Here is a 25,644-nt window from a genome sequence, read left to right on the forward strand (position 1 = left end):
GCCACAACCTAAAATATCTACTATTTGATCCTTTAAGAAAATTGTATCAATTCCTAGACTCAATGAACCTTGAGTTCTCTGACACAGGCTTTCAGTAATTGCATGTTATTTTTACAGAGAAACTGCAAAACCTCATCTTTTAGTGTGGTATTAAACTTCCAGGACAACTACCTTTTCAGCTTCTCTCTTAGCTTTTGCTTTGGATTCAGCTTCTTCTTTTTCTTTTGCTTCTTGCTGGCTGCAGGAGGGGGAGGGAGAAGAATCTTTCCTAGTACCCAGTACATGTTATCCTAAATGGGAACTCTCTCTAGATAGAAATATCCCATTACCTCCATACCTCTACCAACTCAGTTGGGAGTAGGAGAGTAAACGCACACCTGTCCATATTGTTTTCTGTGTTTAATGTTGCTTAAAGAATAAGACACACATGTCATAGCAAACCAGTAAACAAATTTACCACTACAGTTTTCTGGAAAATAAAGATATGGTTTTTCTCCCCAGAAAGCAATAAGGATGCTTGAAAATATTTACTAGATGTTAGCAAATGTTCCATTTGTTACCACCTAACGATCACATCTTTGGATTATTCATGGTAGTATGTAAGCAGAGAACAGATTTCTCAGTCCTTGTATGCCATTAACTCTGGGGGACTTTGCCCTTAGCACATAGTACTCCCTGGAACAATTCAAGTACAGTTTAGAACACTGAGAACACCTCAAAGAAATGTGCTAAGGATATGGCTTTTTAACTGTAAATCCTTGAAAATAATGCAAAGATAGCTTCCATATCTACCTCCTAGAGAAAACCTTCAAAATCACCTCCCTTGCCTGTCCCAGGCCTATCTTCTCTCACACTCAGCAGCAGTGGCTGTGGTTCTACTCACAAAAAGGCCTCACACATGGAGCACGTATTGCCATGCATTTTTCCATCTGGGCCCTCGATGGGGTCGTTCTCTCTGGTGCAGGGAAGTCGTCCATTTCTCACATAGTTACGGTATTCACTGCACAGCTCCTGCCAAATGACGGTGGATTTAAGAATCAGGTAACTAAATACTGGAAAACTTCCTCTACATTACCCCTATAAAACCTATGATACAATGCCCCCAAACATAGCAGATACATCAAAACGGTGATATAGAAGGTCAACATTAGCCAAGATTCTTTTTAGGGACTTTTTAAGGTCACGCATTATCTGGAGTATAAGATTACTATTACTTAGTTCATTAGAAAACCTTCAATTCAACTCAAATATTATTCTGGGCTAGATACTGTGAGATACATAAAGAAGAATTGAGCAGGGGTGCCTCAGTGGCTCAGTCAGTTGAGACTCTTAATTTCTGCTCAGGTCATGATCCCACGGTCATGGGATCAAGCCCCACATCATGCTCCATGTTGAGCATGGAACCCGCTTAAGATTCTCTTTCTCTCTCTCTCTGCCCCTCTTTTCCACTTGCACTCTCTCTATCTAAAAAAATACAAATAAGAAAGAAAGAAAGAAAGAAAGAAAGAAAGAAAGAAAGAAAGAGAGAGAGAGAGAGAAAGAAAGAAAGAAAGAAAGAAAGAAAGAAAGAAAGAAAGAAAAAGAAGTAAAGAAAGAAAGAATTATCTATTGTTCTTTTTGTAAAAAATTTGTGGTTGGCAGAACAACAGCTCCCATCCCTCCTATTTGTCCAAGTCCTAACACCCAGAGCCTGTGATCATATTACCTTACAGGGCAAAAGGAACTTTGCAGGTGTAATTAAGAACTTTGAGATGGGGAGATTCTCCTGGATTATCCTGGTATGTCCAATGTAACTGTAAGGGTCAGTCCTTAACAATAGGAAGAGTGAGACAGAAGAGATGGAGAGGGAAATACAACTGTAGAACAACAGTCAGAGATGTGATGTTGTTGGCTTTGAAGATAATGGAAGGGACATGGACGGCTTCTAGAAGTAAGAAAAGGCAAAGAGACAAATTCTCCCCTAGAGATTCCAGAAAGGAACAGAGCCCTACCAGCCCTTTGATTTAGTTCACTGAGACCCAGGTAAGACTTCTAATGTAAAGAACCAAAGACAGTAAGTTTGTTTTGCTTTAGGCCACCAGGTTTGTGATAATCTATTAGAGCAATCATAAAAAGCAAATACAGAGTGTTTAGAGTCTTTGAAGAAAATGCATAGAACCATCTATAACTTGGAATAAAAAGAATGAGATAATTGAGAAATAAAGGAAAATTTCTGGCATAATAGATGATAGAGCTATTAAGTATATTGTATAAAAGGGGAAAATCTTTGGAGAGCAGCTAATACTTATTCCGAGCCATGGAAAGTGGCCAGAATTTTGACAAATAGAAGACAAGGACAATCATGTCTGAGTATGAGGAAAACCATATAGAAAGTAAAGTTCATTGTGTGTATAATATTGAAGACTTAAGACATGTGCTGTTATATATGGGTAAGTTCCTTGGGACTTCATAAAAATAATATACATAAAGATAGTTTATTATTTTATAAGTGAAGAAACTAAGATGCAAAAATGTTAACTGTCTGCCTTATTGGTAGGGAGACAGAGCCAGTATTTGAGCCCTGACAGTCTCAGCCCAGGTCTTTAACCACAATGTGACTGAGTCCATGAGATGGGATACCTTGAATTAATGTTTGGGATGTCCGAGAAACAACAAGGTGGCCAGTAGGGCTGGCACAAGGGCAGCAATGGGTAGAAAATAGGAAATGAGGCCTGAGAGGTGGCAGAGGTCAGATCATGGGTGGAATTATAAGCCACTAAAAGGGCCTTGGTTCTTACTCTGAGTAAGTTAGAAGCCATGGGTGGCACAGATTGCCTTATGTTTTGCAAAACTGCTTTGGTTTTGGAGTTAAGGGTAGATTGTAGGAAATAAAGATGAGAGCAGAGAGAACACTAAGGAGTGAGGTCTTCCAAATTAGAAAAAGACACAGGAGAGGAACAATGAAGATCTGAGACACATCCTGTAAAAATGATACAAATGGTGATAAAGTGCAAAATCTAAGGCGCATCATGGGCATTCAAGTCAGAACTTGTGGTCCAATTGCTAGCTCTCAAATTTTTAACTATATACATTTCCTAACTTCTAATCTGAGCCTCTGAGTCCTCTTCTATAAAATACAGATAACAATCACATACTTTGAATGGTTACTACAAAGATCAGACATAAAACTGTTATATCACATGACATATGCCAGAAACTAAATAATTAATAGTCATCACCATCATCATCTTCATTACGTGAGAATGTAAACCCAAGGCTCAAAAATGCTGTTAAGTAATTTTCCCAAAATCTCACAGATAATTAATTGGGATTAAAATTTAGGTTTTATTTGTTTTGTTTTGTTTTGTTTTTTGTTTTATTTGTTTTGAACTAAACATCCTTATATAAAAAGATATGGAGAAAACTTTGAAATCTGCCTCTATTGATTTGCATTCATACAAGATAGCAATCTGTATATGCTTCTTTTTTGGGATACTACAATTCACATGGTAAGTGGAGAAAATGGTGATTGACTTCTTCTCAAATGCACAAGCAACTAAATCATACTTGGAGTGAATAAACTGAATAGGAACAAGGGATCTTCGTATACACGAGAATCCAATACATGTCCTCAGTCTGAGAAGTTACTAAGGACATGGGATAAGGAGGTGGGAGCAGGAGGCTTGCCTGGAGAGAATGGAACAGTTATGTGGCTCTGATGGCCTGAAACAACTACCTGGACTGCTTCTCTCTTCACTTTCTCAGCCCCTACTTTCTCCTTTCCTTCCTTGCTATTATTTTTCTTCTCTTCTTCTTCAAGTTTGCTGCAATCAAAAATAAAGAAGATACAAGCTAAGTACAGTTTTAGAGTCTCTTTGGTAATGTATTTTAAAAAGGAATGAGGATCTTCGAGACAAGGTCAGATTCACTCTTTGGTACAAATTTATGCAGTCTAAGAGGTGCTATTACTTTGCAGACAATAATAATAAAAAATAAATAATTCAGTAGTTTACAATTCTCCTTAAAAAAATAAAACTAGCATTTTTTTTTTATCAGTGTGTGACCCTCATGTAGTCTTTTTCTATCAGTCAGTGACTTTAGTGATCTGACTTTAGGCAAGCCACATTGCCTTGATTTTTCTAAACTGTGCAACTTTTCCTGTGTAAATAACAACCATATCAATGATCAAAGCAGAGGTGATACCAAGTCAGATGATGGGCCCTAGTCAAAATAAACCACGTTTCACTATAAAATTAAAACTTTAGATATTATTTTAAGGGCATTAATATTCAAGTTGAATTCACGTTTTAAAGTATAATAATGATCCAAGCCCAAGAAAATTCAACAACTAACATTTTGAGGTTGATCAAGAGCCTAAGCTTCTGGCATTCTTGCCATGTTCTACTGATACACAGCTTATCAAAGCTTGAACATCTATAGCATGGATCACATTATATCCGGTCATCTCCAAAGAATGAACAAATGGAGCAAGTAAGAGAAGACCCTTGATTTCCTGAATCTGAGCCCATTGTCTGCCCTACTGGCCTAGTGTGTCAACCTTTCCTTTAAGGAGCTATGTGCATATACCTGAGATTGGGCAAGGACATGCAAAAAGTTACAAGACAGAAATCAACTTTGCACCTCTTTCAACAGATACTATTTAAACATTTTCCTCAGGGCTCCTGGGTGGCTCAGTCGGTTGAGCTTCCGACTTTGGCTCAGGTCATGATCTCACGGTCTGTGAGTTGGAGCCCCGTGTCGGGCTCTGTGCTGAAAGCTCCGAGCCTGGAGCCTGCTTCGAATTCTGTGTCTCCCTCTCTCTCTGACTCTCCCCCGTTCATGCTCTGTCTCTCTCTGTCTCAAAAATAAATAAACATTAAACAAAATAATAAAAAAAATTTAAACATTTTCCTCAACATTTACTTTAGCGTGAGACTCTGTAGAGGACTAAGAATCTAAGGAGGAGGAGAACCAGAGGAGGTAATAATCAATTTCTCCTATACTGTTCCACACAATGGAGCTCAGGTCCGACTCACCAAAACAGCAGCAAAAAAAGTCCCTGGACCTGGGTTCACAAGAAGACATTTCAATAAACACCTATTACATGGCCCTGCCTATTAGGGGTTTTACTCTCTACACTAAACCACTTATCAAAGTATTTATCTCACCTGGGCATGGTAATGTTCCTAAAAGGATAAATGTAATTCTCTCCATTCCATTTCTCATTCAGGTTATTCTAACAGTTCTTGCACACTGGCCTCATAGATCTCTGTTCAACTGGTTCTTCCTTAGCCAATATTTGAATATATTCACATAATCATAAAATGTCAGAGGTGGGAGAGAGACCAATGATATCAGTGCATCCAGATCATCAAACTTCTGCTCCCTCTTTGTTATGAATGATGATTATCAAGTGTTACAAACATACCAGCACTAAATTAAAACTTTCCCATGACTTACCTAGAGGACAGAAAGAAAACTGAATAGAGAATCACATTGTCACTGTGTGATTCAATATTACTTCCTGCCTTGTCCATGTGCTTTTCAGCTTACCTAGCACACAACCCATGGCATATATTCTACACATTTCTAAAGAAACTGAGACTCAGACGTGATGGATAATAAAGAGATGCAGTAGAACAGATGAGCACAGGTACTCACAATAGACTTGCACACATGGAGCACTTGTTTCCATGCATTTTGCCATCTGGGCCACGGACAGGGTCATTCTCCTTGGTGCATATAAGCGTCCCGTTCCTCACTTGGTTCTGAAATTCACTGCAGAGCTCCTGGAAAATATTTTCTCAGAATGATTTCTTACCCTGACTATTCCTTTGCCTATTCTGAGGAATAAGTGATGCAGAGTAAGAAGGAAAAGGAAAAGTGATTATGTGTAGCAGTAAATCAGTAAGTATTTACAAAACTTCCATCACGGACTCAGCATTGTCCTGGCACCAGAGCAGGTCTGGAAATATTTAACATCATCATTCCCCTGAGACTGCTTACAATCTAGGTGCAGAAGAAGGCTGACAAAATTGGTAAAGAACAATATAAAATGTATGTTTGTGTTGTGTTACATATCAAAGTCTATAAATTATAACTGAATGATCAAAGGTGAGGGGGGTTCAATGGACCTAGAAGAAGAGGCTTCTTGGAGGAACTGAGAATACTGGTCAGCCTTCACAAAAAAGAAGGAAATCCTGCCTTTTACAACTACTTGGATGAAACTAGAGGGAACTCTGCTAAGTGAAATAAGTGAGGTAGACAAAAAATACTGTATGATCTCACTCATATGTGTAATCTAAAAAAGCTGAACTCATAGAAACAGAAAGTAGAACGGTACTTTCCGGGGGCTGGGTGGGGTGGGGGAAATAGGGAGATGTTGGTTAAAGGTTATAAACTTCCATTTAAAGATGAATTAAGTTCTGGAGATCTAATGTAGAGTGTGGTAATTACAGTTAACGATACAATAGTATGCAATACAGTATACTTGAAAGTTGTTAAGAGACTAGATCCTAAATGTTCTCACCACAAAAAAAGAAATGTATTTGTGTAATTATGTGATGTGATGGAAGTGTTAGGTAATGCTATGGGAGTATTATTTTATAACATATAAGCGTGCCAAATCAACACGATAGACACCTTAAACTTATACAATGTGATATGTCAATTAAATCTTAATAAAGCTGGAAAAAATTAAAATAAGAATATAGTCTCCAAAAATTATTGGTAAACCTCAATTTGTCTTTAGAAGGCCGAGAAAGAAAAGAAAATGATGCCCAAACTAAGAAATAAAGACATATTTCAAAAAAAGATATGGAGGAGAAAACAAGTATGATCCCTTGGAGAAACTGACACCTTTCTGGGAGTCACTTGATAAAGCAGAGGGATGCAGATTTCATACAGGAGAGGTACAAGAGAAGCAGAGAGAAGGAAAAATCGTTTAGGACCATTTGGAAAATCTAAGATGACTTAGCAGCTGATCAGATATTATGGATAAAACAAGTGTTCAGTTTAAAATAAAAAGATGGCTCCAACTAACAGAAAGAAAGTTAATGAGCAAGTGAGTCAGTTTAAAGGTCAACTTTTAAACTGTGTCAACTTTCCCCAAATAAATAGTAGGCTTACACCTTGCAGCTGTTAGGAAATAAAACACATAAAGGTAAATCCTGTTTATGGCCATTATATGAGAGTATTTCAATATCATATATGGACAGATTTTATTGTGTTGCCTATAAAATTATAAAATTAATCATGTACAGTAGATTAAGAATAATTAGAAAGTCAAAGGATTTAATAATTATTAACTAGGATGAGAATATTAGTACTTTCTCCATGTTTAGAGGGTGAGAAAGATAAAATATGATAATATATGTGTACTTTGTTTTATAAATTGGACTAATGAAAGCAATAGGGACATTGTACTGTGTATTTGAAATAATAGAGGTTGGAATGATGTAAACTGAAATTAGTAAATTGTAAAAATTGATATTAATAATCTGTGCCTGACAACAGAAATCTAAGAAAAGCCAAATATGGAGAATATACCTTACCAAGTAAGTTAACCCTCTACTTTTTATAAAATGAAACTCAAAATTTGAATTATCATGCAATATAATTGATACTCTGGAAACTTCTAATCAAGACCTTTTTTTCAGGGTTTTTGTTGTTGTTGTTCATTTCAGGCACGACAATTGAAAAGGAAAACATTTCTGCTAATGAGATATCTAGAATGCTTTAAGGAGAAAAAAATGTCAAGGCATAGCATTAGTAGTCCTGAGAAAATTACCTTTGTAGCTTCCCTTTTAGTCTTTGTTCTTGTTCTTTCTTCTTGCTGACTATAAGGAGCAGGGGAAGAAAAAGAGAGAAAAAGAAGAAATAGGTCTTAACAGAGTAGATTCTTAACGTGTACAGGTTGATCATCCGTTGCTTTAACAGGTCTCAAACACCCACAAAGATCCACTCATAGCAGTTTGTCATTTTAGTGGATAATAAACTGAAATGATTCACTTTACCTCAAGATAATAGTCTGTAAGAAAAAGTCCCTTCATGAGCAAAGGCTGCAATAATACTTCCTGTTTATGGATTCTTTTGCATCTGCGGTAACTCCTTCTACTTTGGTAATATTTGGCTTCTGTGGGGCAGCCAAGCATGGTTAAGGGGACAGACTCTGGAGTCAAACTGCAGAAGGATCACAAGAAATGTCTGACCCTCTCTGTGCCTTCCTCATCTTTAAATGGGGAAGGGGAAGGGAGGGATAAGAGAAGTAGCAATGAAATTAGTTTTATAGGATTGTTGTGAGTATAAATGGGTTAATACATGTAAAACAAGTAGAATAAGTATTCGGTACATGATAAAGTGATTGTCAAAAGCAATCGGTGTCATCATCACTGTAATTATTATTACGAGTCAATCCTCCCAAAACAGGCATATGATGGAAATAAAGTGGGGGTGATGGATCTTAACCATTTTGGATAACTAACAGGGCTGCAAACTGAGTTCAGCATAATTGAACCTACAGCACAATTTAATCCTGGTGTACAGACGGAAAAAAAAATTAAACAACATGTAAGAAGTTTTAATTTTAAAATGCAAAAATGTTTTAGATAATATGTAAAAATTAGGTTATGTTTCAGTCAACATAAGGCTTGCTCCCATTGATCAAATTAAACTTCCTTAAAAGGTGAAAAGACAGTTTGCATTTGGTATGAATGTGTGCAAGACGAGACCATGGAGGGAAGAAGGATTCTCAAAAAAGGCAACAGCCTTTGCTAACATACCCATAAAATATGAGGTAATAAATAAAACTTTATTTCTTTTTGATAAGGAATTAAAAATTTTTTTTTAATGTTTTTGTTTATTTTTGAGACAGAGAGAGACAGAGCATGAGCAGGGGAGGGGCAGAGAGAGAGGGAGACACAGAATCCGAAGCAGGCTCCAGGCTCTGAGCCGTCAGCAGGGCTCAAACCCACAGACCTGAGATTATGACCTGAGATCATGACCTGAGCTGAAGTCGGACGCCCAACCGACTGAGCCACCCAGGCGCCCCTTGATAAGGAATTTTTATAGGGATGGGAGAAAAGTACTAAAATAGTTCCAAAATTATGAGATTTCTCATACTTTTTTATATGGAAACTGACCTAAACTTTGCCGTGAGTCTAAGTTGACTAAAATATTTAAGAAGCATTTTCTTTCCATCCTGGGAAATCATCAGAGGAAGCAGCAGAGCTGACCACTAGGTGGCAGAATTCCTTCCTCATCACTGAAAGACTGATGTGGAGACACAGAAAAACAGACTGAAACAAGCCTACATTCAGGCAAATATAATTACTAGAAGTTGATAATGGCATTGCTAAATGATTATCTTCTATCTATACCATAGGGTGAGAAACATCATTTTCTTCATTTTTTTTTTCCCTGCACTAATGTTTCTAACTTTCCCAACTCTCTGGGCCTTTATTTTGTCATCTATAACTTGTGATAATGTAAGAAAGATTTATTTCATGTTTGTCTTGAAGATCAAATGAGATTAGGCAGCAAAGCTTTTTGCAAATATTTGTCAATGATATGCATTCAATAAATGTTGGTTATAATGATTATATGTTCATCATCTTGACTTCCATCTAAGAGGTTTTTAACGTTTCCGTGCCCAACCACTATGGGACAAATATTGTTCTCTACCGGGAAAGACTGAATGAATCGTTTCAGAGATTCTGAGTTTATAGCAAATCAATTGGAGTGTTTCTTGGGACAAAGATCAAAGCCTTAAGGAATATCATAGACTCTTTTTTTGTGAGAATACATCATGCCATTTATTCTACAGTTACCCTTTAGTCCCCTGTAAACAAGGATCCAACTTCCACTGTTCCTAAAACAGGCTTCACCTACTTCAAATATTACAAAGTTCATCTTTGTGTTGTGCTCAAATCTGTGTCCCTATAGCTCTCATCCATTTTAACTCTACTTCTTAAGATCACACAGAATGAGTAAGAAGAAAGGTAGTAAACTAAAACAAACACTCTCCTAAAACCTGCCATGCACCATAATGATATTTTATATGTAATCTCATCCATTTCCTATTTTAGCTGATAATCCTTCAAGTAACTAAAAAGCAATTAGTGTGGTTACCACAGAGTATTCTCTTCTCTGAATCAAAGATCTTGAGTTCTCTCTAAAACCTCTTTATATCGCAATCATCATCATCTGAAAGCTCTCCACTTGCTTTTAGGTTTTGTATTTTAATGTGTGTGTGTGTGTGTGTGTCTGTGTGTGTGTTTAGTTCATTGAAATGTGACACCCCAAATAGACTGCTGTACTGAAGAGAAAAATGCATTATTCACAACTGATTATTCACAAATGTTTGAAAACTTCGCTTGGTTCCTTCTCCCCCACCATCAGCAGTCCTGAGCTTTACTCACAAGAAGGCCTCACACATGGAACAGGTGTTGCCATGCACTTTCCCATCTGGGCCCTTGATGGGGTCGTTCTCTCTGGTGCAGAGAAGCTGTCCGTTCTTCCTTAATTTGCGGTATTCGCTGCACAATTCCTGTGAAATTGAGGAAGGAAGTTCGAGGTCTTGAACATAGGTTAGATCAGACTGGCAAAACAGCTGCATTTTTTCTCAAATGGGGATCAGCAAGTGGCTTATTTTAGAATAGGTCTTAGAAGACATGACTATTTTTAAAGGATGAGTTATAAACACTTAACCTAGAAATAGTCACATATGCACATGTGTATATGCTCACATGTAAACAAACACAAACTGTACAAACGTTTCCTACAACTTCAGGGGATTTATGAGTTCCCTGAATGCCATCTATGGAGCCCAGGTCCACATGCCTCTGACTTTTGGAAAAGTTTCCCTTACCTCAAAGGAAGTTGTGTTCTTAGATTGTCTCTTATTTCTTGACTCACTTTCCTTCTTTTTCTTTTCTTCTTCTGCTTGACTAAAAGAGAATATAGAAAGAGATCTGTAAGGATCATAGAATGCCCAAATTGCAAGTGATCTCAAATATCAGTTAATTATTGTAGTTAACATTTAGTAAATTCTTACTATGTACCTAACCTCATGCTCATACCATGAAATCTTCTCAACTGCATGTTGTAAAACTTCTATTACGACCCCACAGGTAAGAAAACTGACAGACAGAATGGATCACTTCCCCAAGGACACTTGCAGTTTTCCAATCTTCCAGTACTCACAATTTTCAATACTCAGTATGTCTCATTACTATCTAGCTTTGCTTTAATCTGCCAGTAAATTCTCTACTTACATCATCCGTGAAACCCCACACAGGTCATTCTACCCCTGAAGTCCTCAAACTGTTAGGAAGTTTCTCTTGGCATTGAGCTGGACCCCTTCCAGAGTTTCAACTCATTGTTCCCACTTTCATCCATACAGACAGCCTACAGTGTTGATTCCACATTTTTTTTTTTATTTTATTTTTTTTTTCAACGTTTATTTTTTTTTTATTTTTGGGACAGAGAGAGACAGAGCATGAACGGGGGAGGGACAGAGAGAGAGGGAGACACAGAATCGGAAACAGGCTCCAGGCTCCGAGCCATCAGCCCAGAGCCCGACGCGGGGCTCGAACTCACGGACCGTGAGATCGTGACCTGGCTGAAGTCGGACGCTTAACCGACTGCGCCACCCAGGCGCCCCTGATTCCACATTTAAAAACAAAAGATACTTGGGTATTTCAAGGCCATAACTCTCCCCTTGCTAAGTATGCCATGTCTTAACAGTCCTCAGGGGAGATGGTTTGTATTCATTTCCTCTAAATATGTTTTTGCTTTTCTGCTGAAGTGGAGCTCTCACAAAGGAACACAAAGTTAATCTGGACTCAGTGCTTACATTTTCTAGAATCCCTTCCATAACAACAACAATTGTCTATTGAAGAGAGAGATGTTGAACATATAGCCACACATATCAATTTACAGCTATACTAATTGTGGTTAGTGCTATAAAGGAAAGTCCTCGTCACCAAGATGGAACAATTGAGGGGTTAGGGGCATGGAGTAGGCTTCACCATGATTGTTTCAGCTGACAAGTCAACACATGGAGGGGTTTACTGTGCCAGATACTCATCTTTCCTATTCCAAGTCGTTCCCCCAGGTCCTGTGTATGGACTAATGTACCATTTTGCATACTGATATGTTTGCTTTGTGATTTGTTGTGTGATTTCAGATGACTTCACAACCTGCTCTGTAGGGGTGAGATCCTTGTTTTATATCCTGTACACTTCCAGAGGAACTCAACCAGTGATTGATATGCAGGAATTATTCTTTGGAGTTGGTTAGGAGTGACATCACCATGATGGCAACATAGGTGGTTCCTAACTTCCCTCCCCCTCACGAGAACAACCGACTTCTATTCAAGAACACGACATGACTGAGAGAATCCTACAACACAGGGGTGAGGCTGAAGCACACACTGGACCTGAGACCAAGACAGACTGCATTAAAAGGGTAAGAGAAGGAGCTACACGTGGACCTCTCTGCCTCTCTCTCAGGACAGAACAGGAATTATTCTCTGATAATTATGACATTGTGCAAAACTGTCACTGACAAGAAATAAAACACAACTTAATTTTTAAGAAGTAAATACAACAAAGCTAACATTAAAAAATTTAAAAAATGAAGCAGAAAGGACAAAAGTCTCCCTCATTTTTCCAGCTACAGCGCTACTCACAAGAACACCTCACACATAGAGCAGGTGTTGCCATGCATTTTCCCATCCGGGCCCTGGATGGGGTCGTTCTCTCTGGTGCAGGGGAGTCTTCCATTCCTCACAAGCTTACGGTATTCACTGCACAGCTCCTGCCGAAACAAAGAAAGCAAGTTGGGGATACTTGCTTTTATGCCTATTCCAAGCAGAATCCTGGAACATCTACAGTGGCAGAAACTAGTGTTATGTTTCTTTGATTCCAGGATTTCAGCTGTGTTTCTCTCACATGTAAAATTCAGTTCAACAAACAAAACTCATCATTTGCTAAGAGATGGGGACAAGTTGAACACAATAGGATGTCAAAATATAATAAATGAGGTGGGCAAGTAAACTCCATTTTAATCTAAATGGAATAAAATAAGTGCAAACATGTAGGTACAAGAAAATTTGAGAATGCAGAGGTTGAGGCCATGAGATCTGATTGTGAAAAGTAGAGAAGATGTCATGGGACAGGAATAATTTGTATGAGACTGAAGAGCAAACAGGATTTTGTGGGTAAGAAGACGATTGGGGAATACGCATACTAGATTGTTAAAACAAACTAAGAAACAAAGTTGTAAACTACACGGGCATATAGCAGAACATGAATTTCTAAATGAAGGTAAGAATCCAAATAAAATAGAGATAAGGAGGTTGAGGTGTATGTTGCAGTTAATGATGAGCCATTTGTGGGCTTTAAGCAGATTAATATTTTGAAACTTCAGTTGTGTTAGGGAGGATAGTTGGATAAGGGAAAGACTAAAACCTAGAGGGAGAAGTAGGAGACTTTCATCATCTAAACAATAGGTGATGGGGGGCCTGGATGGCTCAGTCAGCTGAGCATACAACTCTTGATTTTGGCTCAGGTCATGATCCCAGGGCTGTGGGATCAAGCCCTGCATCAGGCTCTGTGCTTACTTGGGATTCCCTCTCTCCCCTTCTCCCTGCCCCTCCACCACTTGTATGCTCTCTCTCAAACACACACACACACACACACACACACACACACACACACACCCCAAGGGAAAAAAAACCCAAAACAATATGTGATAATAACTTAATAAAAGGCTATGGAAACAAATATTATAACATTTCAGGGATAAAAATCAGGCTTTCTGTGTGCAGAATGAAGGTATTTTTATCCCAACTCAGATGTGAAATTTCCAAAACTCGCAGGTAGAAAATATACACGTAGAGTCTCTGGAAACTGGTTTGCCAAAGTCTAGCACAGTCTGTACTGGTGAAACCAGTACTAGAAGTCAGTTTTTTCAGACTTCAAAGAAGTTATTCTTATTGTACAGGATTAGTCTCTGAAGCAGCGAGAATGGATCAAGCACCCATAGCAGTCATCTCAATGTCATCTCCAGAGGAAAGGGTTAAGATTTCCTGGGAATTTTTGCAGGACAATATTCTACCCTATAGACTCTGAAATATGTTCAAATTATAGTGCCCAGTAGGACTCATTGGGTGGGTTCCACTCACTGCGTATGAAGGTGCTTTTCCAGATTCTCTTTTACTTCGTGCTTCATCTTCAGCCTTTTCCTTTTCTTTAGCTTCTGCTTGGCTGAATGAGAGAAAACGAGAAGAATCCATAGGACCAAATACAAGCAATTATTTGTCCACATTCCTGCATTGATAATTTCTCCTCCCTCTTTAGGAAGAGCAATTTTGGCCTTTTATCGCTAAACCAATGAGAAACAACAAAATAGCCTCCAGTATGGTAAGATACCATAACTTCTTCATAGTTTTTGCTTAACATTGAAAGAAATATGGTGATTGTGGATTTGGAAAACTTGCTTTCTGTAAATTACCTTTCTTGCCTGAGGTCAGAACAGAAATGTCATCAATGTCCACAGAGGAGGTATCAAAACTGGTACCATAGTGACAGTATACCTGGAGGCTGAAAGTGGCCTTTACAAGCACATTGACTGGTTCCCTTGTTTCACAGTGAGGCAGAGACAGTTTTGGCTATACTCTTAGGACAGGACCACAACTAAACAAGTTCTCTCCTCTTAAGTCTATAGTCTATCCATCACATCATGCACACCCTAGCTTTATTAATTCACCTTACGTGTATTGCTTACTCATGGCTGTGTTATCTAAAAACAAAATATAGGGTGGTGGGAAAAGACCAATAATTTTCATACACTGATAAACCAAATGAGCTTACATTTGCTTGGCACAGTGGAATTGCATAGTATGTACAGCTAACTGATGGCATTTCAATTACACAGGGCTGTCAATCAAAACAAAAGACCATAGATTTGAAATGTAAATCAACTACTTAATCTGAGCTCAATCAAATAAACTGGGAGCAATTGCAAATTTTGAAAGCAAACTGTCAATTCTAACTTATTGAGAAATGTCACATTATATATAGTAATATTTAATTTTATAAGGGTTCATGGTCGTTTCATGGGCAACACTAACTCTAATAATCACTTTCTGCTTTAGGTGTTCACTTTGGGCCCTAACGTCTCCAGAGGATGAGATGCCACAAACTTGTACAACAGGTTCACATATGATGCTTCAGCAGTGGGAAGAATGTGATATTTGCACAAGCTCATGGTTGTCAGGATGTTCCAGTGGTAAGAGAATGAATGTCGGGGAAACAGACATATTGGAATAAATAGTTCCCAGCTTTATTGGCTTTATTGCTAACATTCTATGTAAGTATTCAACTTATTCAACTCCTTTCCCTATTTTGAGCCACAGCTTCCCCATCTATGAAAGTAGCTAGTTCTATTAGACCATCTGTAAGTTCCCTTCTCTCTTTGGTGTTCTTTTAGACACTTTGACATTCTATACTCACTAGAAGGCTTGACACATGGAACACAGGTTTCCATGCATTTTCCCATCTGGACCACGAATAGGGTCATTTTCTCTGGTACAGAAAAGTATTCCATCCTTTGCATGATGCTGATATTCACTGCAGAGTTTCTAAATAATGAAAATGAGACACTTTAGATATAGTTCTCTATTCTGTTTATACATTTTAGATACTGTGGAGGATTTGAGTGACAGGAGACTGAAGTTAGAGAAAATATAGAAAAAAATAAGGAAAGAAAGGGAGGGAAGAATTGAGGAAGAAAGGAAGGGAGGGAGGAAGGGAGGGAGGGAGGAAGGAGAGAGTGAAGGAAGGAGGGTAAAGAAGGAAGAGAAGGAAGAAACTGGAAATGAAAGATAAAAGGATAGTTTTGATTTGAGAACTAAAATTAAAGGATTGTGGGAAAGAAACCAGTTGAAGATGAGGGCTTGACAAAAAGATGGAGTTACATGAAGTCAGAAGGGGACTAATGAGGTAGGCTGTTTTATGAAACTGTGAAACTGCACACTAGAGAAGGTGGGCTAACTCACTGTTAGAAACAACTTAAATAGAGTTTCTTCATGGAGTGAAATGGTCCAAATATCCTCCAGGATACCTTCAAATGTTGGCTTGTCATACTACCACTGGATTGTGCCAATATTTCTGACTCTATGAACACAATGTGGAAGATGAACTGAATCTTGAGGACTGAGGGAGATATTGGCTACAGACATAGAAACTAGGCAGAATGCTAATACCCTGACACAAAGGAAATCTATTAGAGATATGAGCTAAGTCAGTAGCAGGAGAAAAAAAACAACAACAACAGATGCCTGGTTAAGATATGTTTAGAAAGTAGAATGTGGTATGATTTTAAAGGAAGCATATTAAAATGTTACCCTGAAGACCTCCAAACAACTACCACACATATCAAACTTTGAATTCAGATAGTGCTTTGATATATTACCTTCATTTAGGAACTATTTTACTAATATGACTTGATTAATTTCTCCAAATAGAGCTAAAAATTGTAATGCCATAATTATTCTTATAAATCTTATGAATTAATAACTATAAATCACTTTCCAGAAGATCCATCAGTAATGGAGGAAAAATGAACCAACATCGAAAAGGCTTTCTAGAGTAAAATGTAAGCACACACACACACACACACCCCGCAAAAGTCAAAACAAGGTGATCAAACAAATCATCACCTCAATTTCTCTTTTAACTTTAACTTTTTCTTTAGCCTTCCTTAGGTTTTCATGTGCTTTATTTTTTTCGTCTGAAAAACGCCGTTTCCTGGAGAAAAACAAGACAAAATAAATGCATACAGATGCTTCAAATCTTTATGTTACAAAATAGTCATTTAGGTGAAGGTGGAAAAACAGCCACATGTTCATGAGTTCTAATACAAACATTTTCCAATCATCTTAAAGATCCTAATTAGATTGAAATCTTCACTCTTTACCCCCCCAATCCCTTTCATTTTGCTTTCATGTATCCACTGCAGTGATCGTTTTTGTCATCTTCCTTTTTTTAAAATCCCCTTAGCTTAAATTCTACCTTCACTGAGAAGACGTCCCAGATCTCAAAGTGGAAATGGGTTGTATAACTGTCACTGTATTTTCATACCTGAATATTCTCTTATGGGATAGTTCTCACTCTGTCTTGAAATGTGTGTGTTTGCGGAGGCACTTATTTGTACTCTTTAACTTTAAGCTTCTTGAGAGCAGGGATCTTCACTTGTACATTCGTTCAACATTTGGCCAGTAACAATTTTTTGTCAAGTGCAGGGCACTTGGGCATATACTACAGCAGCATACAAAACAGACACATACCCTGTGTTCTTGGAATTTAGAACCCAGTAGAAAAGACTAACAGTCAACAAACAGTCATAGGAATAATTACACAATTACCAGCTGTGATGATTGTTAGGAAATAAAATTAAGAGTTACAAGGATTGATTTCAATTAGGAATTTCAGGAGTCTTATCCAAAGAAGGATAATCTTGAAATGCAATCCACAGAGGGGGAGACACTAGCTGGCCAAGACTGAGACAGACTTGCTGGAGACAGCATAAAAAAAAGAGCTTGGAAAGATCAAGGATATGAATGAGTGACAAGACCTTGTCTGAGACATCTTCATAAATGCCATGATTTCTATGTTGTGGGATTTGCCCTTCCCCAAGGTCAGATGCCCGAGATGAAAAGATAACATTAATCTCATTCACATACGAACCTCATGTTTTTGTGGGTGTCAACATCTGTCTATCACAATGGGATAATTACTGAAGGAAAACAGTCAAAGTCTTGGTACCTGCTTTTACCCTCATTCTGTATTATGAGTAGCTCATAAAAAGGCTTACAAAAGTGGTGGGAGGAAATATTAAGAAGTATTTTGTAATCCAGTCTTCTAACTGGAAAATCGAATCCATCTGTACTCAGAAACAGACATACATCATGAGGATCTATTTACTAGGTGATATCATGTTTTGTAGAGGGCAGAAAACTGCTCAAAAAATTCTAAACAACAAAGCTGTACCTCAACATCGTGCTTATTCACTGTGCCAATCAATCTCCACTTCACGCGCCCATTCACTCCAAAGAAACTGCATCTATACTCACAACATTTCAGCACACAGGGCACATTTGTTGCCATGCATCCTGCCATCAGGGCCACGAACTGGGTCACTCTCCCGTGTACAATAAAGTCTTCCGTTCTTCACTTGGGTTTCAAATTCCTTACAAAAATCCTTCAAAAAGATAACTAATTACACTTAGCACTTTTCTACTCTTGAACACAGAAAATGTATACCATGGATTTATAGTCACAGAATGTCAGGTGTAGAAGATGTTGGTAAACATGTAACATATTAATGAAGATTAGTAAGAAATAGAAATAGTAATTATGTCATGACATTACTTGGTACCTGTATCTACTATTTGGTTTATTAAAAGGTAAAGAGCATTATAAAGAATAAGGCTGAGCATTTATTTCGTAAAACGAGATAGCTCTTGTTAACTTCCAAGTCAATGAAAAAAGGATTATAAAAAAAAAAAGTTCTTTCAACTAGTCCCAACAAAGACATAACAAAACGCAGCTGCCAAGACAAAAGCAAAAATTTGTCAACAAGCAGAACAGAGAATCTGTGAGATGTGATGCTTAAACACTATTTAATATGGACTGAATCAAGAACAATCCAATATGGCTTGCAAGGAAATAAGGTGACATCCAATGACATTACACTTTCTTTCATTTGTTCTCTCTGTGAATCTGGGGCCTCCTTTACTGATGTTCATTTTTATGGGCTCTGCTTCCTTTATTGATATCTATTTCTAATACGGTAGATAGAAAGCACAGAAAATGAATCTAATTTTCATTCACTTCCCACTGTAGAGAGAGGAAAAACATCAAGACTAATATTTATTTAGAAAACCTTAAAAGGCTGTGACTTCCCCAAATGTTCCAAGAAAGGTTTGTATCCAGATTTCCCAATACTTTAGTTCAGTGGTTTCAGGTTTTTCTCTCTGTTTGGAAATCCTACTATTAGATGAAGGCTAAACTTTATATCTATGTCTATATTTCTATCTATACCTCCCCTAAATTGCTCTAGACTTAGGGATCTCTCATGTCAACAAACATGTTTTGTGATGGTGTATATTACTATATAACCTACAAAAAATGCTTTTCAAAGCCTTTTTCAACTGTGTGACCCTCATTTTCCCATTTCAGCCAAGAAAACATGAGCACAAAAAATGTGGTTTGGAGTCTGAAGACCTGAGCAGCTAGATTGCCTTTAACTCCCTGGGAGATCACAGCAAAGCCCCATCACCTTAGAGACCTCAATCTCACCTATCTACACATTGAGGCTTTTGGAATAGATGCTCTTTAGGACTTTTTCTAGATCTAGTATTCTCAATTTTTAAAAAAGAACTCCTATTTCATGAGGACACTTTAAAAAAGGACTCTAATTGACTCTTAATAAGAAGATACTTGTTTTTGGAGGAGCAGTGGGTGTGCTCCAAACTTCCTGGTTATAATGATGTAGGAATAAAGACATAGAAGACAATCACCTGATAATCACAGCATAGTAACAAAATTACTGTTCAATGGTTCCCATAAGAGAAACAATGATAATTTCAGTTTATAAGTTGTGATTCATCTAAGGAGATTCTGAAGAAATACTTTTGTGAGCAAACCACTGACAGGTTAATTATGGGGCAGTTATTGAGCCATCACTATAAAGCATCCCCATTCAATACAATCATGTCCTGTGACCCCACCAAAACAATGACCCCAGCTACAGAGAAAAAGAGGGAAAAATAGCCAAGACATGATAAAAGACAATGGAAAAGATCTGTGTTTCTGAAGTAATAAAATGCTCGATATTACAAGATGACCCAACATTTTTGACTGAAATTTAACCACCAAAAGAAGTGCTTTTCAAATCTTAGTGAGTATTCAACAAATTACTGGCAACTCTGAATGCTCCACTTTTCTTCATTTAAACTCTCAACACTCTATTTAGGGTGGAAAATATGCTTCATTGAATAGTAGTATGAGGTGGAAGCTTAGCCCAGGTCCACCAAAAACTGGACCTATGACTATCGTAGGAAAACATTTGCCCATCATCCACAAAAATAGTATCTTGTGATGCCTCTCCCGATCTGATGGGGAACCCCAAATGTGGGGTGAAAGAATTCACCCAAGGCAGAACAAAAGAGATAAAAGTTTATTGAATACATCACAAGGGTGGGGGACAGGAGAGCAAAGGAGAGGCTACCTGCCAGGAGGCAGTGGGGACTGTATTTAAAGAGGGAAAGTGAGGAGGTATGGGAATGTTTGGAATTTTCCTTTTTTGGTAAGAGTGCCTGGTTGTAAGTAGCTGATTTGTTAGTTAGGACTTGTGAATATTTTGAGGTGGGTTGCCCCAGGGGCCTGTCTGTATTCAGCCAGGGGTTAATGTGGGTCCTTCAGCCTTGATCAAATTTCTATTGCTCAAGGCTATTGTCTAAAAGCAGCTTCTAAACTTGTATTAGCATGAAAAGGTACAGAGTGTGTAATCACATTCCAACAAGAAAGTAAAAATTGACATTTATCCAACCTCTTTAATTTGGAACAAAGAAATTGAGGTTCAGAGAGAAGAGATGACTTGGTCAGTTTCACAGAGCCAGAGCATAACAGAACTATAGCTAAAATTTAGGTGTTCTGACTTCTCAACAAAAAGTCATTTAGAAACATAATTACTGTCACTGTCATTGAAAGTACGGTTTAATAACTGTGGTGATTTAGGAAACCCAAGTTGTATGATCTACAATGCTTATTCAATTACGAAAGGAATAATTTTTGTATACTAGGTTAAACAATAAAATCATACAATAATTTGAAAAAACTTAAAGGGTACTTTAAAAACCACAGTCTCCGAGTGCTTGAATGGGTCAGTTAAGTATCTGACTCTCGATTTCAGCTTAGCTCATGATCTCACAGTTTGTGAGACTGAGCCCCACATTGGGCTCTGTTCTGACAGCATGGAGCCTGCTTGGGATTCTCTGTCTCTTTTCCACTCTGTTCCTCCTCTGCTAACACTCTCTCTCAAAATAAATAAATAAACTTAAAAAAATAAAATAAAAATAAAACCTACAATCTCAATATTTGTGTGGGTTTTTTTTTGTTTAAACAGAAGCAATACTTTTATAAACATAGGCCTCATTGAATGTAATAACCATAATGGAAAAATAACTCCAATTTGTATCAGTGGGATCATATATAAAATACACCAGTGATATACTGTTTAAAAAACTCTAACTGGGTGTTGTATGGAAACCAATTTGACAATAAACTTCATATATTGAAAAAAAATAAAAAATAAAAAATAAATAAAATAAAAATAAAAAACTCTAGACTTATTTAGAAGTTATTCTGTCTATATTTATGTTGCATTAAAAAAATTTATTCAAAGCAAAATTAATCTACACTAAACCAGAGAGAAGTCTGGGGGAAATTAAGTAGAACTTAATTTGCATGTTTTCTTTTTTTTTTCTTTCTTTTTTTTTTTTTTAAGTTTTTTTTAACGTTTATTTATTTTTGAGACAGAGAGAGACAGAGCATGAATGGGGGAGGGACAGAGAGAGAGGGAGACACAGAATCGGAAGCAGGCTCCAGGCTCTGAGCCATCAGCCCAGAGCCCGACGCGGGGCTCGAACTCATGGACCGTGAGATCGTGACCTGAGCTGAAGTTGGACACTTAGCTGACTGAGCCACCCAGGCACCCCAAATTTGCATATTTTCTGACTTACATTCTTTCTCTCTTTTTTTCTTAAGCAAGGAGGGAAATTGCTTGAACTTTAGGTGTGGAAATGCTATTTTAAGATTGAATCTAATGATTAATATACTAGGAATAGTGAATGTGGTAAAGTTTGAAATTAAGGGAAACAATTTATTGTAAAAATTAAGGACAATGACATTATTGAATTACCTCAAAGTGTCACACCTAAGTCTGTTAATATTTTGGCCACAAGAACCAAATTATGTTGGTGAGTAATTTACCTTTTCAGCACTTCGTTGAATTCTGGTTTCACCTTCTTTCTTGGCATTTTCTTGAGCTTCTTTTAAGCTGTTATGAAAGAAAACAGTTGGTCAGTTTATGGCTCAATCATATTTTCAGCATCCCTGTGCTAGGTACTTTCACATCCTTGGCCATAACTTGTTAAACCGATCCATTTACATGAGACAAGCTTTTCCCTGTCTTGATTGAGCCAGAAAATTGCCAAAGATAAGGAAGGGTGTGAAACTGACTCACTGACAGTCAATTAGAAGCTCTGTTCTGTAAAAGTAGATGGGTGTGACTCCTTGATTGACAAACAGAAGATTGTTAGGAAAATCCCCTTTAACAGGCAGAACTAAGAGCTTTAATACAATGCTGTGACTACAGTGAAACCAAACTAAGCATTTAAAGTATTGCCATCCACGCCCTTATGTAAACCTTTTCTATACCTTGTAAAGTATTTGTTTGCCTTCATGTAAAAGCACCTCTGTTAAAAAAAAAAAAAGCTACATTGAACTGAGCTTCTAAGTCCTCTCATACCTATTACCTACTTGCAGTCTCACCCTGGAGATGGGCATTATTAGTTCTACAGAGGAGAAAACCAAGAGTTAGAGAGGTCAAATTCTCTTTTTTAGCTAGTGCATGAAAAGAAACAGAAAGTCACAGAACTGAGGCAGGCTGGAACACTAAAATCACATGCCTCCTAGATAAGAAAGTGGAAATTAGGCTTATTTCCTGTCTGGAAACCAGTTATAATCACTGTTTTGCAAACCTGATAGGATGTGCCCCTGAATTCCATAAGAGCACACTGTAATTTTCAAAGGCAGGTGTGAAGTTTATTAATCTCTTAAATCTAATGAGGTAAATGGAACATTTTAAAGCTTGCTGACATATAGAGAGTCCATACCTTGTTTAATAGCCAGAATATTCAAAAGACTCACTGGATGGTCTTCATATCTCAGCCTCAGTACTCACAACAATGTCAGACACTCAGGAAAAGATAACCCAATTCTTCCCTTTCATAAAGTTCCACCTTTTATTTTAATAATGAATTCAGCCACATGACATTATTGTTATTATTATCATCTTAAATTAGACTTACTTTTAGTAAGAGTCTCTATACATATTCAAATGAAACAATGCATGTCAAATGACTGACGTAGATTATTCCATATGAAACTGCTTTCTAAATTTTAAAATATTGTGCCTTATAAACATGGTGCATTGTCCTGTCGTTATAATTAAGCAAATTAAGAGTACTGAATTTAATAATGTGATCATCTCATCCACTTCTTTTAAGAAACACTAGCAGATGACATTAATCAAAAAGAAAAGCCACTCTGAGAGCAAGGACTATTTCACCTTATGAAGACAAAGAATTATATGCTTCATGAAAAGGACTGTATCTCTCTGTGGAGTGGTTCTCAACACAGCAACCAAATGCATCCGCACCAAGTCTACCTACGTGCCCTGCTTGGGGATGACAATACTTACAAAAGCTCAGCACACATCGCGCATTTATTGCCATGTGTTTTTCCATCAGGTCCAAGGACGGGATCATTTTCCCTTGTGCATCCAAGTCTTCCATCTTTCACATAAGGCCGAAAAGCACTACATACATCCTGAAGAACAGGGAAAGGAACTTGACATTCACCATACTGATTGTAATGCCTTCCACACTGTTTTCAGAATTTTTATAATTCTCAGTGCTTCTCTGCCCAATGCACAGTAGCCACCTGGAGCAGTGCCAGATGCCTAGAAGTAGCTTAGTAAGTACTGCATTAAACATGTGGTTTAGTATGGTGCCCATTTACCTATTCATTTACTATTAAACACAGATACCCTAGTATGTGCTAGAACCAAGGTAGAACATGGTCCTTGCACTCAACTTGCTCATGATCTACTGGGGGACACAAAGAGACACTTAAAATATGATGTGTGGGGCACCTGCATGGCTCAGTTGGTTAAGTGTCTGACTTCAGCTCAGGTCATATCTCACCAATTCATGAGTTTGAGCACCTGATTGGGCTCTGGGCTGCCAGTGCAGAGCCTGCTTGGGATTCTCTCTCCCTCTCTCTGCCCCTCCCCTACTCATGCTTTCTCTCTCTCTCTAAATATAAATAAATAAACTTAAAAAAATATACATGATGTGCTAAATGTCTTGGTAGGTGCTCTACGAGCATAGAAAGGGCACCAAACCTTGACTTAGGCAAAACATTCAGCTAGAAAAAGTCAAACGTGACATGTCTGAGATACTTATTTCTTTCTCCTATCATCACAAGTGCATAGAATTTTAGCCTAGAGAAAAGCCATTTAATACAAATCTCACTTTTAGATATGGAAACACTGGTACAGTGTGGGTAAGTAATTTGCCCAAGATCTCCTGACAGCAAGTGACAGTGCTAGGGTTTCAATTCAGGTTAAGTACCTGATGCATAATGCCCTTTCAACTACAAATGTAGTTTTGTTTTGATTGATTGATTGATTGATTGATTTCTCTTTTTCATAGAAAGCAGAAAGAGAGCTGAAAGGTCTCACTACCAAAATAATAGTTTCAGGAACTATCAATTGCTTTTCATCTAAATGAGCCGTGTTTAAATGAGCAGAGGTTGCCTGCTTCCTCACACCCACCCAAGAAGGAAGAGGAGAGCATCTTTTCTCTCTCTGGTCAGCCTCCCAAGCGTTTCCACCATTTTGACACTTGTCCTCACCTGCTCTGGATTACTGGTCTCACATTCCCCTTCACTTTTTATGCCAACTTGGGACCTGGTTTTGCTGGAATTGAAAGTTAGTAGACACAGAAATTTAGCATCACAGAACATCTTACCATTCAAAAAATAACTTATTTTCATTGTATTACGATTCTCTTTTACCCTTAAAAACAGATGTCACACTGCATTCTTTTCCTGACTTACTCTTTATAATGACAGCCTGTGTTTATACCTTGGAGTCAAAGAAATAGAATCACGTTGGAGGGCTAATAAGATTCAGACCTGAAAATATGATTTCCAGAATTTTCCTTCCTGTGTCTAGAGGGGATCCATAACAGGAGAGAGGGAAAAACTACATCTTGTAACTAGATATGCCCCCAAAAAACTATGCTGCTGTCATTGATGGTTTTTTTTTAAATATACAAATTCAAGTTTATTGGATGTAACTTGCTACTATACTATTCTTTGTTTGGTTGATGCTAATATTTTAGTTGTCATGGAAAGTACCTAAAGTCCAAAGAATTTTATTCGGTCTAATAGACCTTTAAACCATATCTGAAAACAGAACCATAAATGTAAAAAACACTTTCTACTTTATAAAAAGATAAAAACCACAGCATTTGTGTAACAATAAAAGACCAATATAAGGAGAAAAATGAAGTCATTAAAAGCGATAATAAAAAAGTTATATCAAAAGATATCATCTGAGGGAAAGAAAAAAATTGAATCCTAATGTTATTGCAGAGTCTTCTAGCAGACAGAGCAAGACAGAAACACAATGAGCAGTATGGCTATCACTGTATTATAAAAGAAGTATACCAGAAATCAGGAGAGAGAAATTTACACCTAAAACAGAGAGTTAAAGAATCTACCACAGGATCCCCACATAAAGCAC

General features: G+C 37.5%; 1 protein-coding gene and 1 long non-coding RNA gene across 2 annotated transcripts in view; one reads left to right on the forward strand and one right to left on the reverse strand.

Moving 5' to 3' along the window:
* Positions 1-25,644, reverse strand: part of SPINK5 (serine peptidase inhibitor Kazal type 5) — a 74,850-nt gene that overhangs the window by 24,994 nt on the left and 24,212 nt on the right. Inside the window, exons 6-20 of the mRNA XM_019414237.2 lie at positions 24,750-24,813; positions 23,533-23,660; positions 22,041-22,107; positions 18,119-18,246; positions 16,706-16,793; positions 15,498-15,625; positions 14,168-14,249; positions 12,671-12,798; positions 10,847-10,925; positions 10,398-10,525; positions 7,769-7,817; positions 5,641-5,768; positions 3,716-3,803; positions 884-1,011; positions 172-238 (exon numbers count right to left, since the gene is read on the reverse strand). Coding sequence (XP_019269782.2) covers positions 172-238; positions 884-1,011; positions 3,716-3,803; positions 5,641-5,768; positions 7,769-7,817; positions 10,398-10,525; positions 10,847-10,925; positions 12,671-12,798; positions 14,168-14,249; positions 15,498-15,625; positions 16,706-16,793; positions 18,119-18,246; positions 22,041-22,107; positions 23,533-23,660; positions 24,750-24,813 — 1,480 coding nt within the window. The remainder of the gene's footprint in view (positions 1-171; positions 239-883; positions 1,012-3,715; positions 3,804-5,640; positions 5,769-7,768; positions 7,818-10,397; positions 10,526-10,846; positions 10,926-12,670; positions 12,799-14,167; positions 14,250-15,497; positions 15,626-16,705; positions 16,794-18,118; positions 18,247-22,040; positions 22,108-23,532; positions 23,661-24,749; positions 24,814-25,644) is intronic.
* Positions 14,244-20,716, forward strand: LOC109246325 (uncharacterized). The gene is made up of 3 exons (XR_008423858.1): positions 14,244-14,405; positions 15,140-15,273; positions 19,227-20,716. It is a non-coding gene; the product is annotated as an uncharacterized LOC109246325 (long non-coding RNA).

This window comes from Panthera pardus, unplaced genomic scaffold, assembly GCF_024362965.1.
Source record: "Panthera pardus isolate Hobbes unplaced genomic scaffold, ASM2436296v1 HiC_scaffold_2, whole genome shotgun sequence".
Classification (NCBI taxonomy): domain Eukaryota; kingdom Metazoa; phylum Chordata; class Mammalia; order Carnivora; family Felidae; genus Panthera; species Panthera pardus.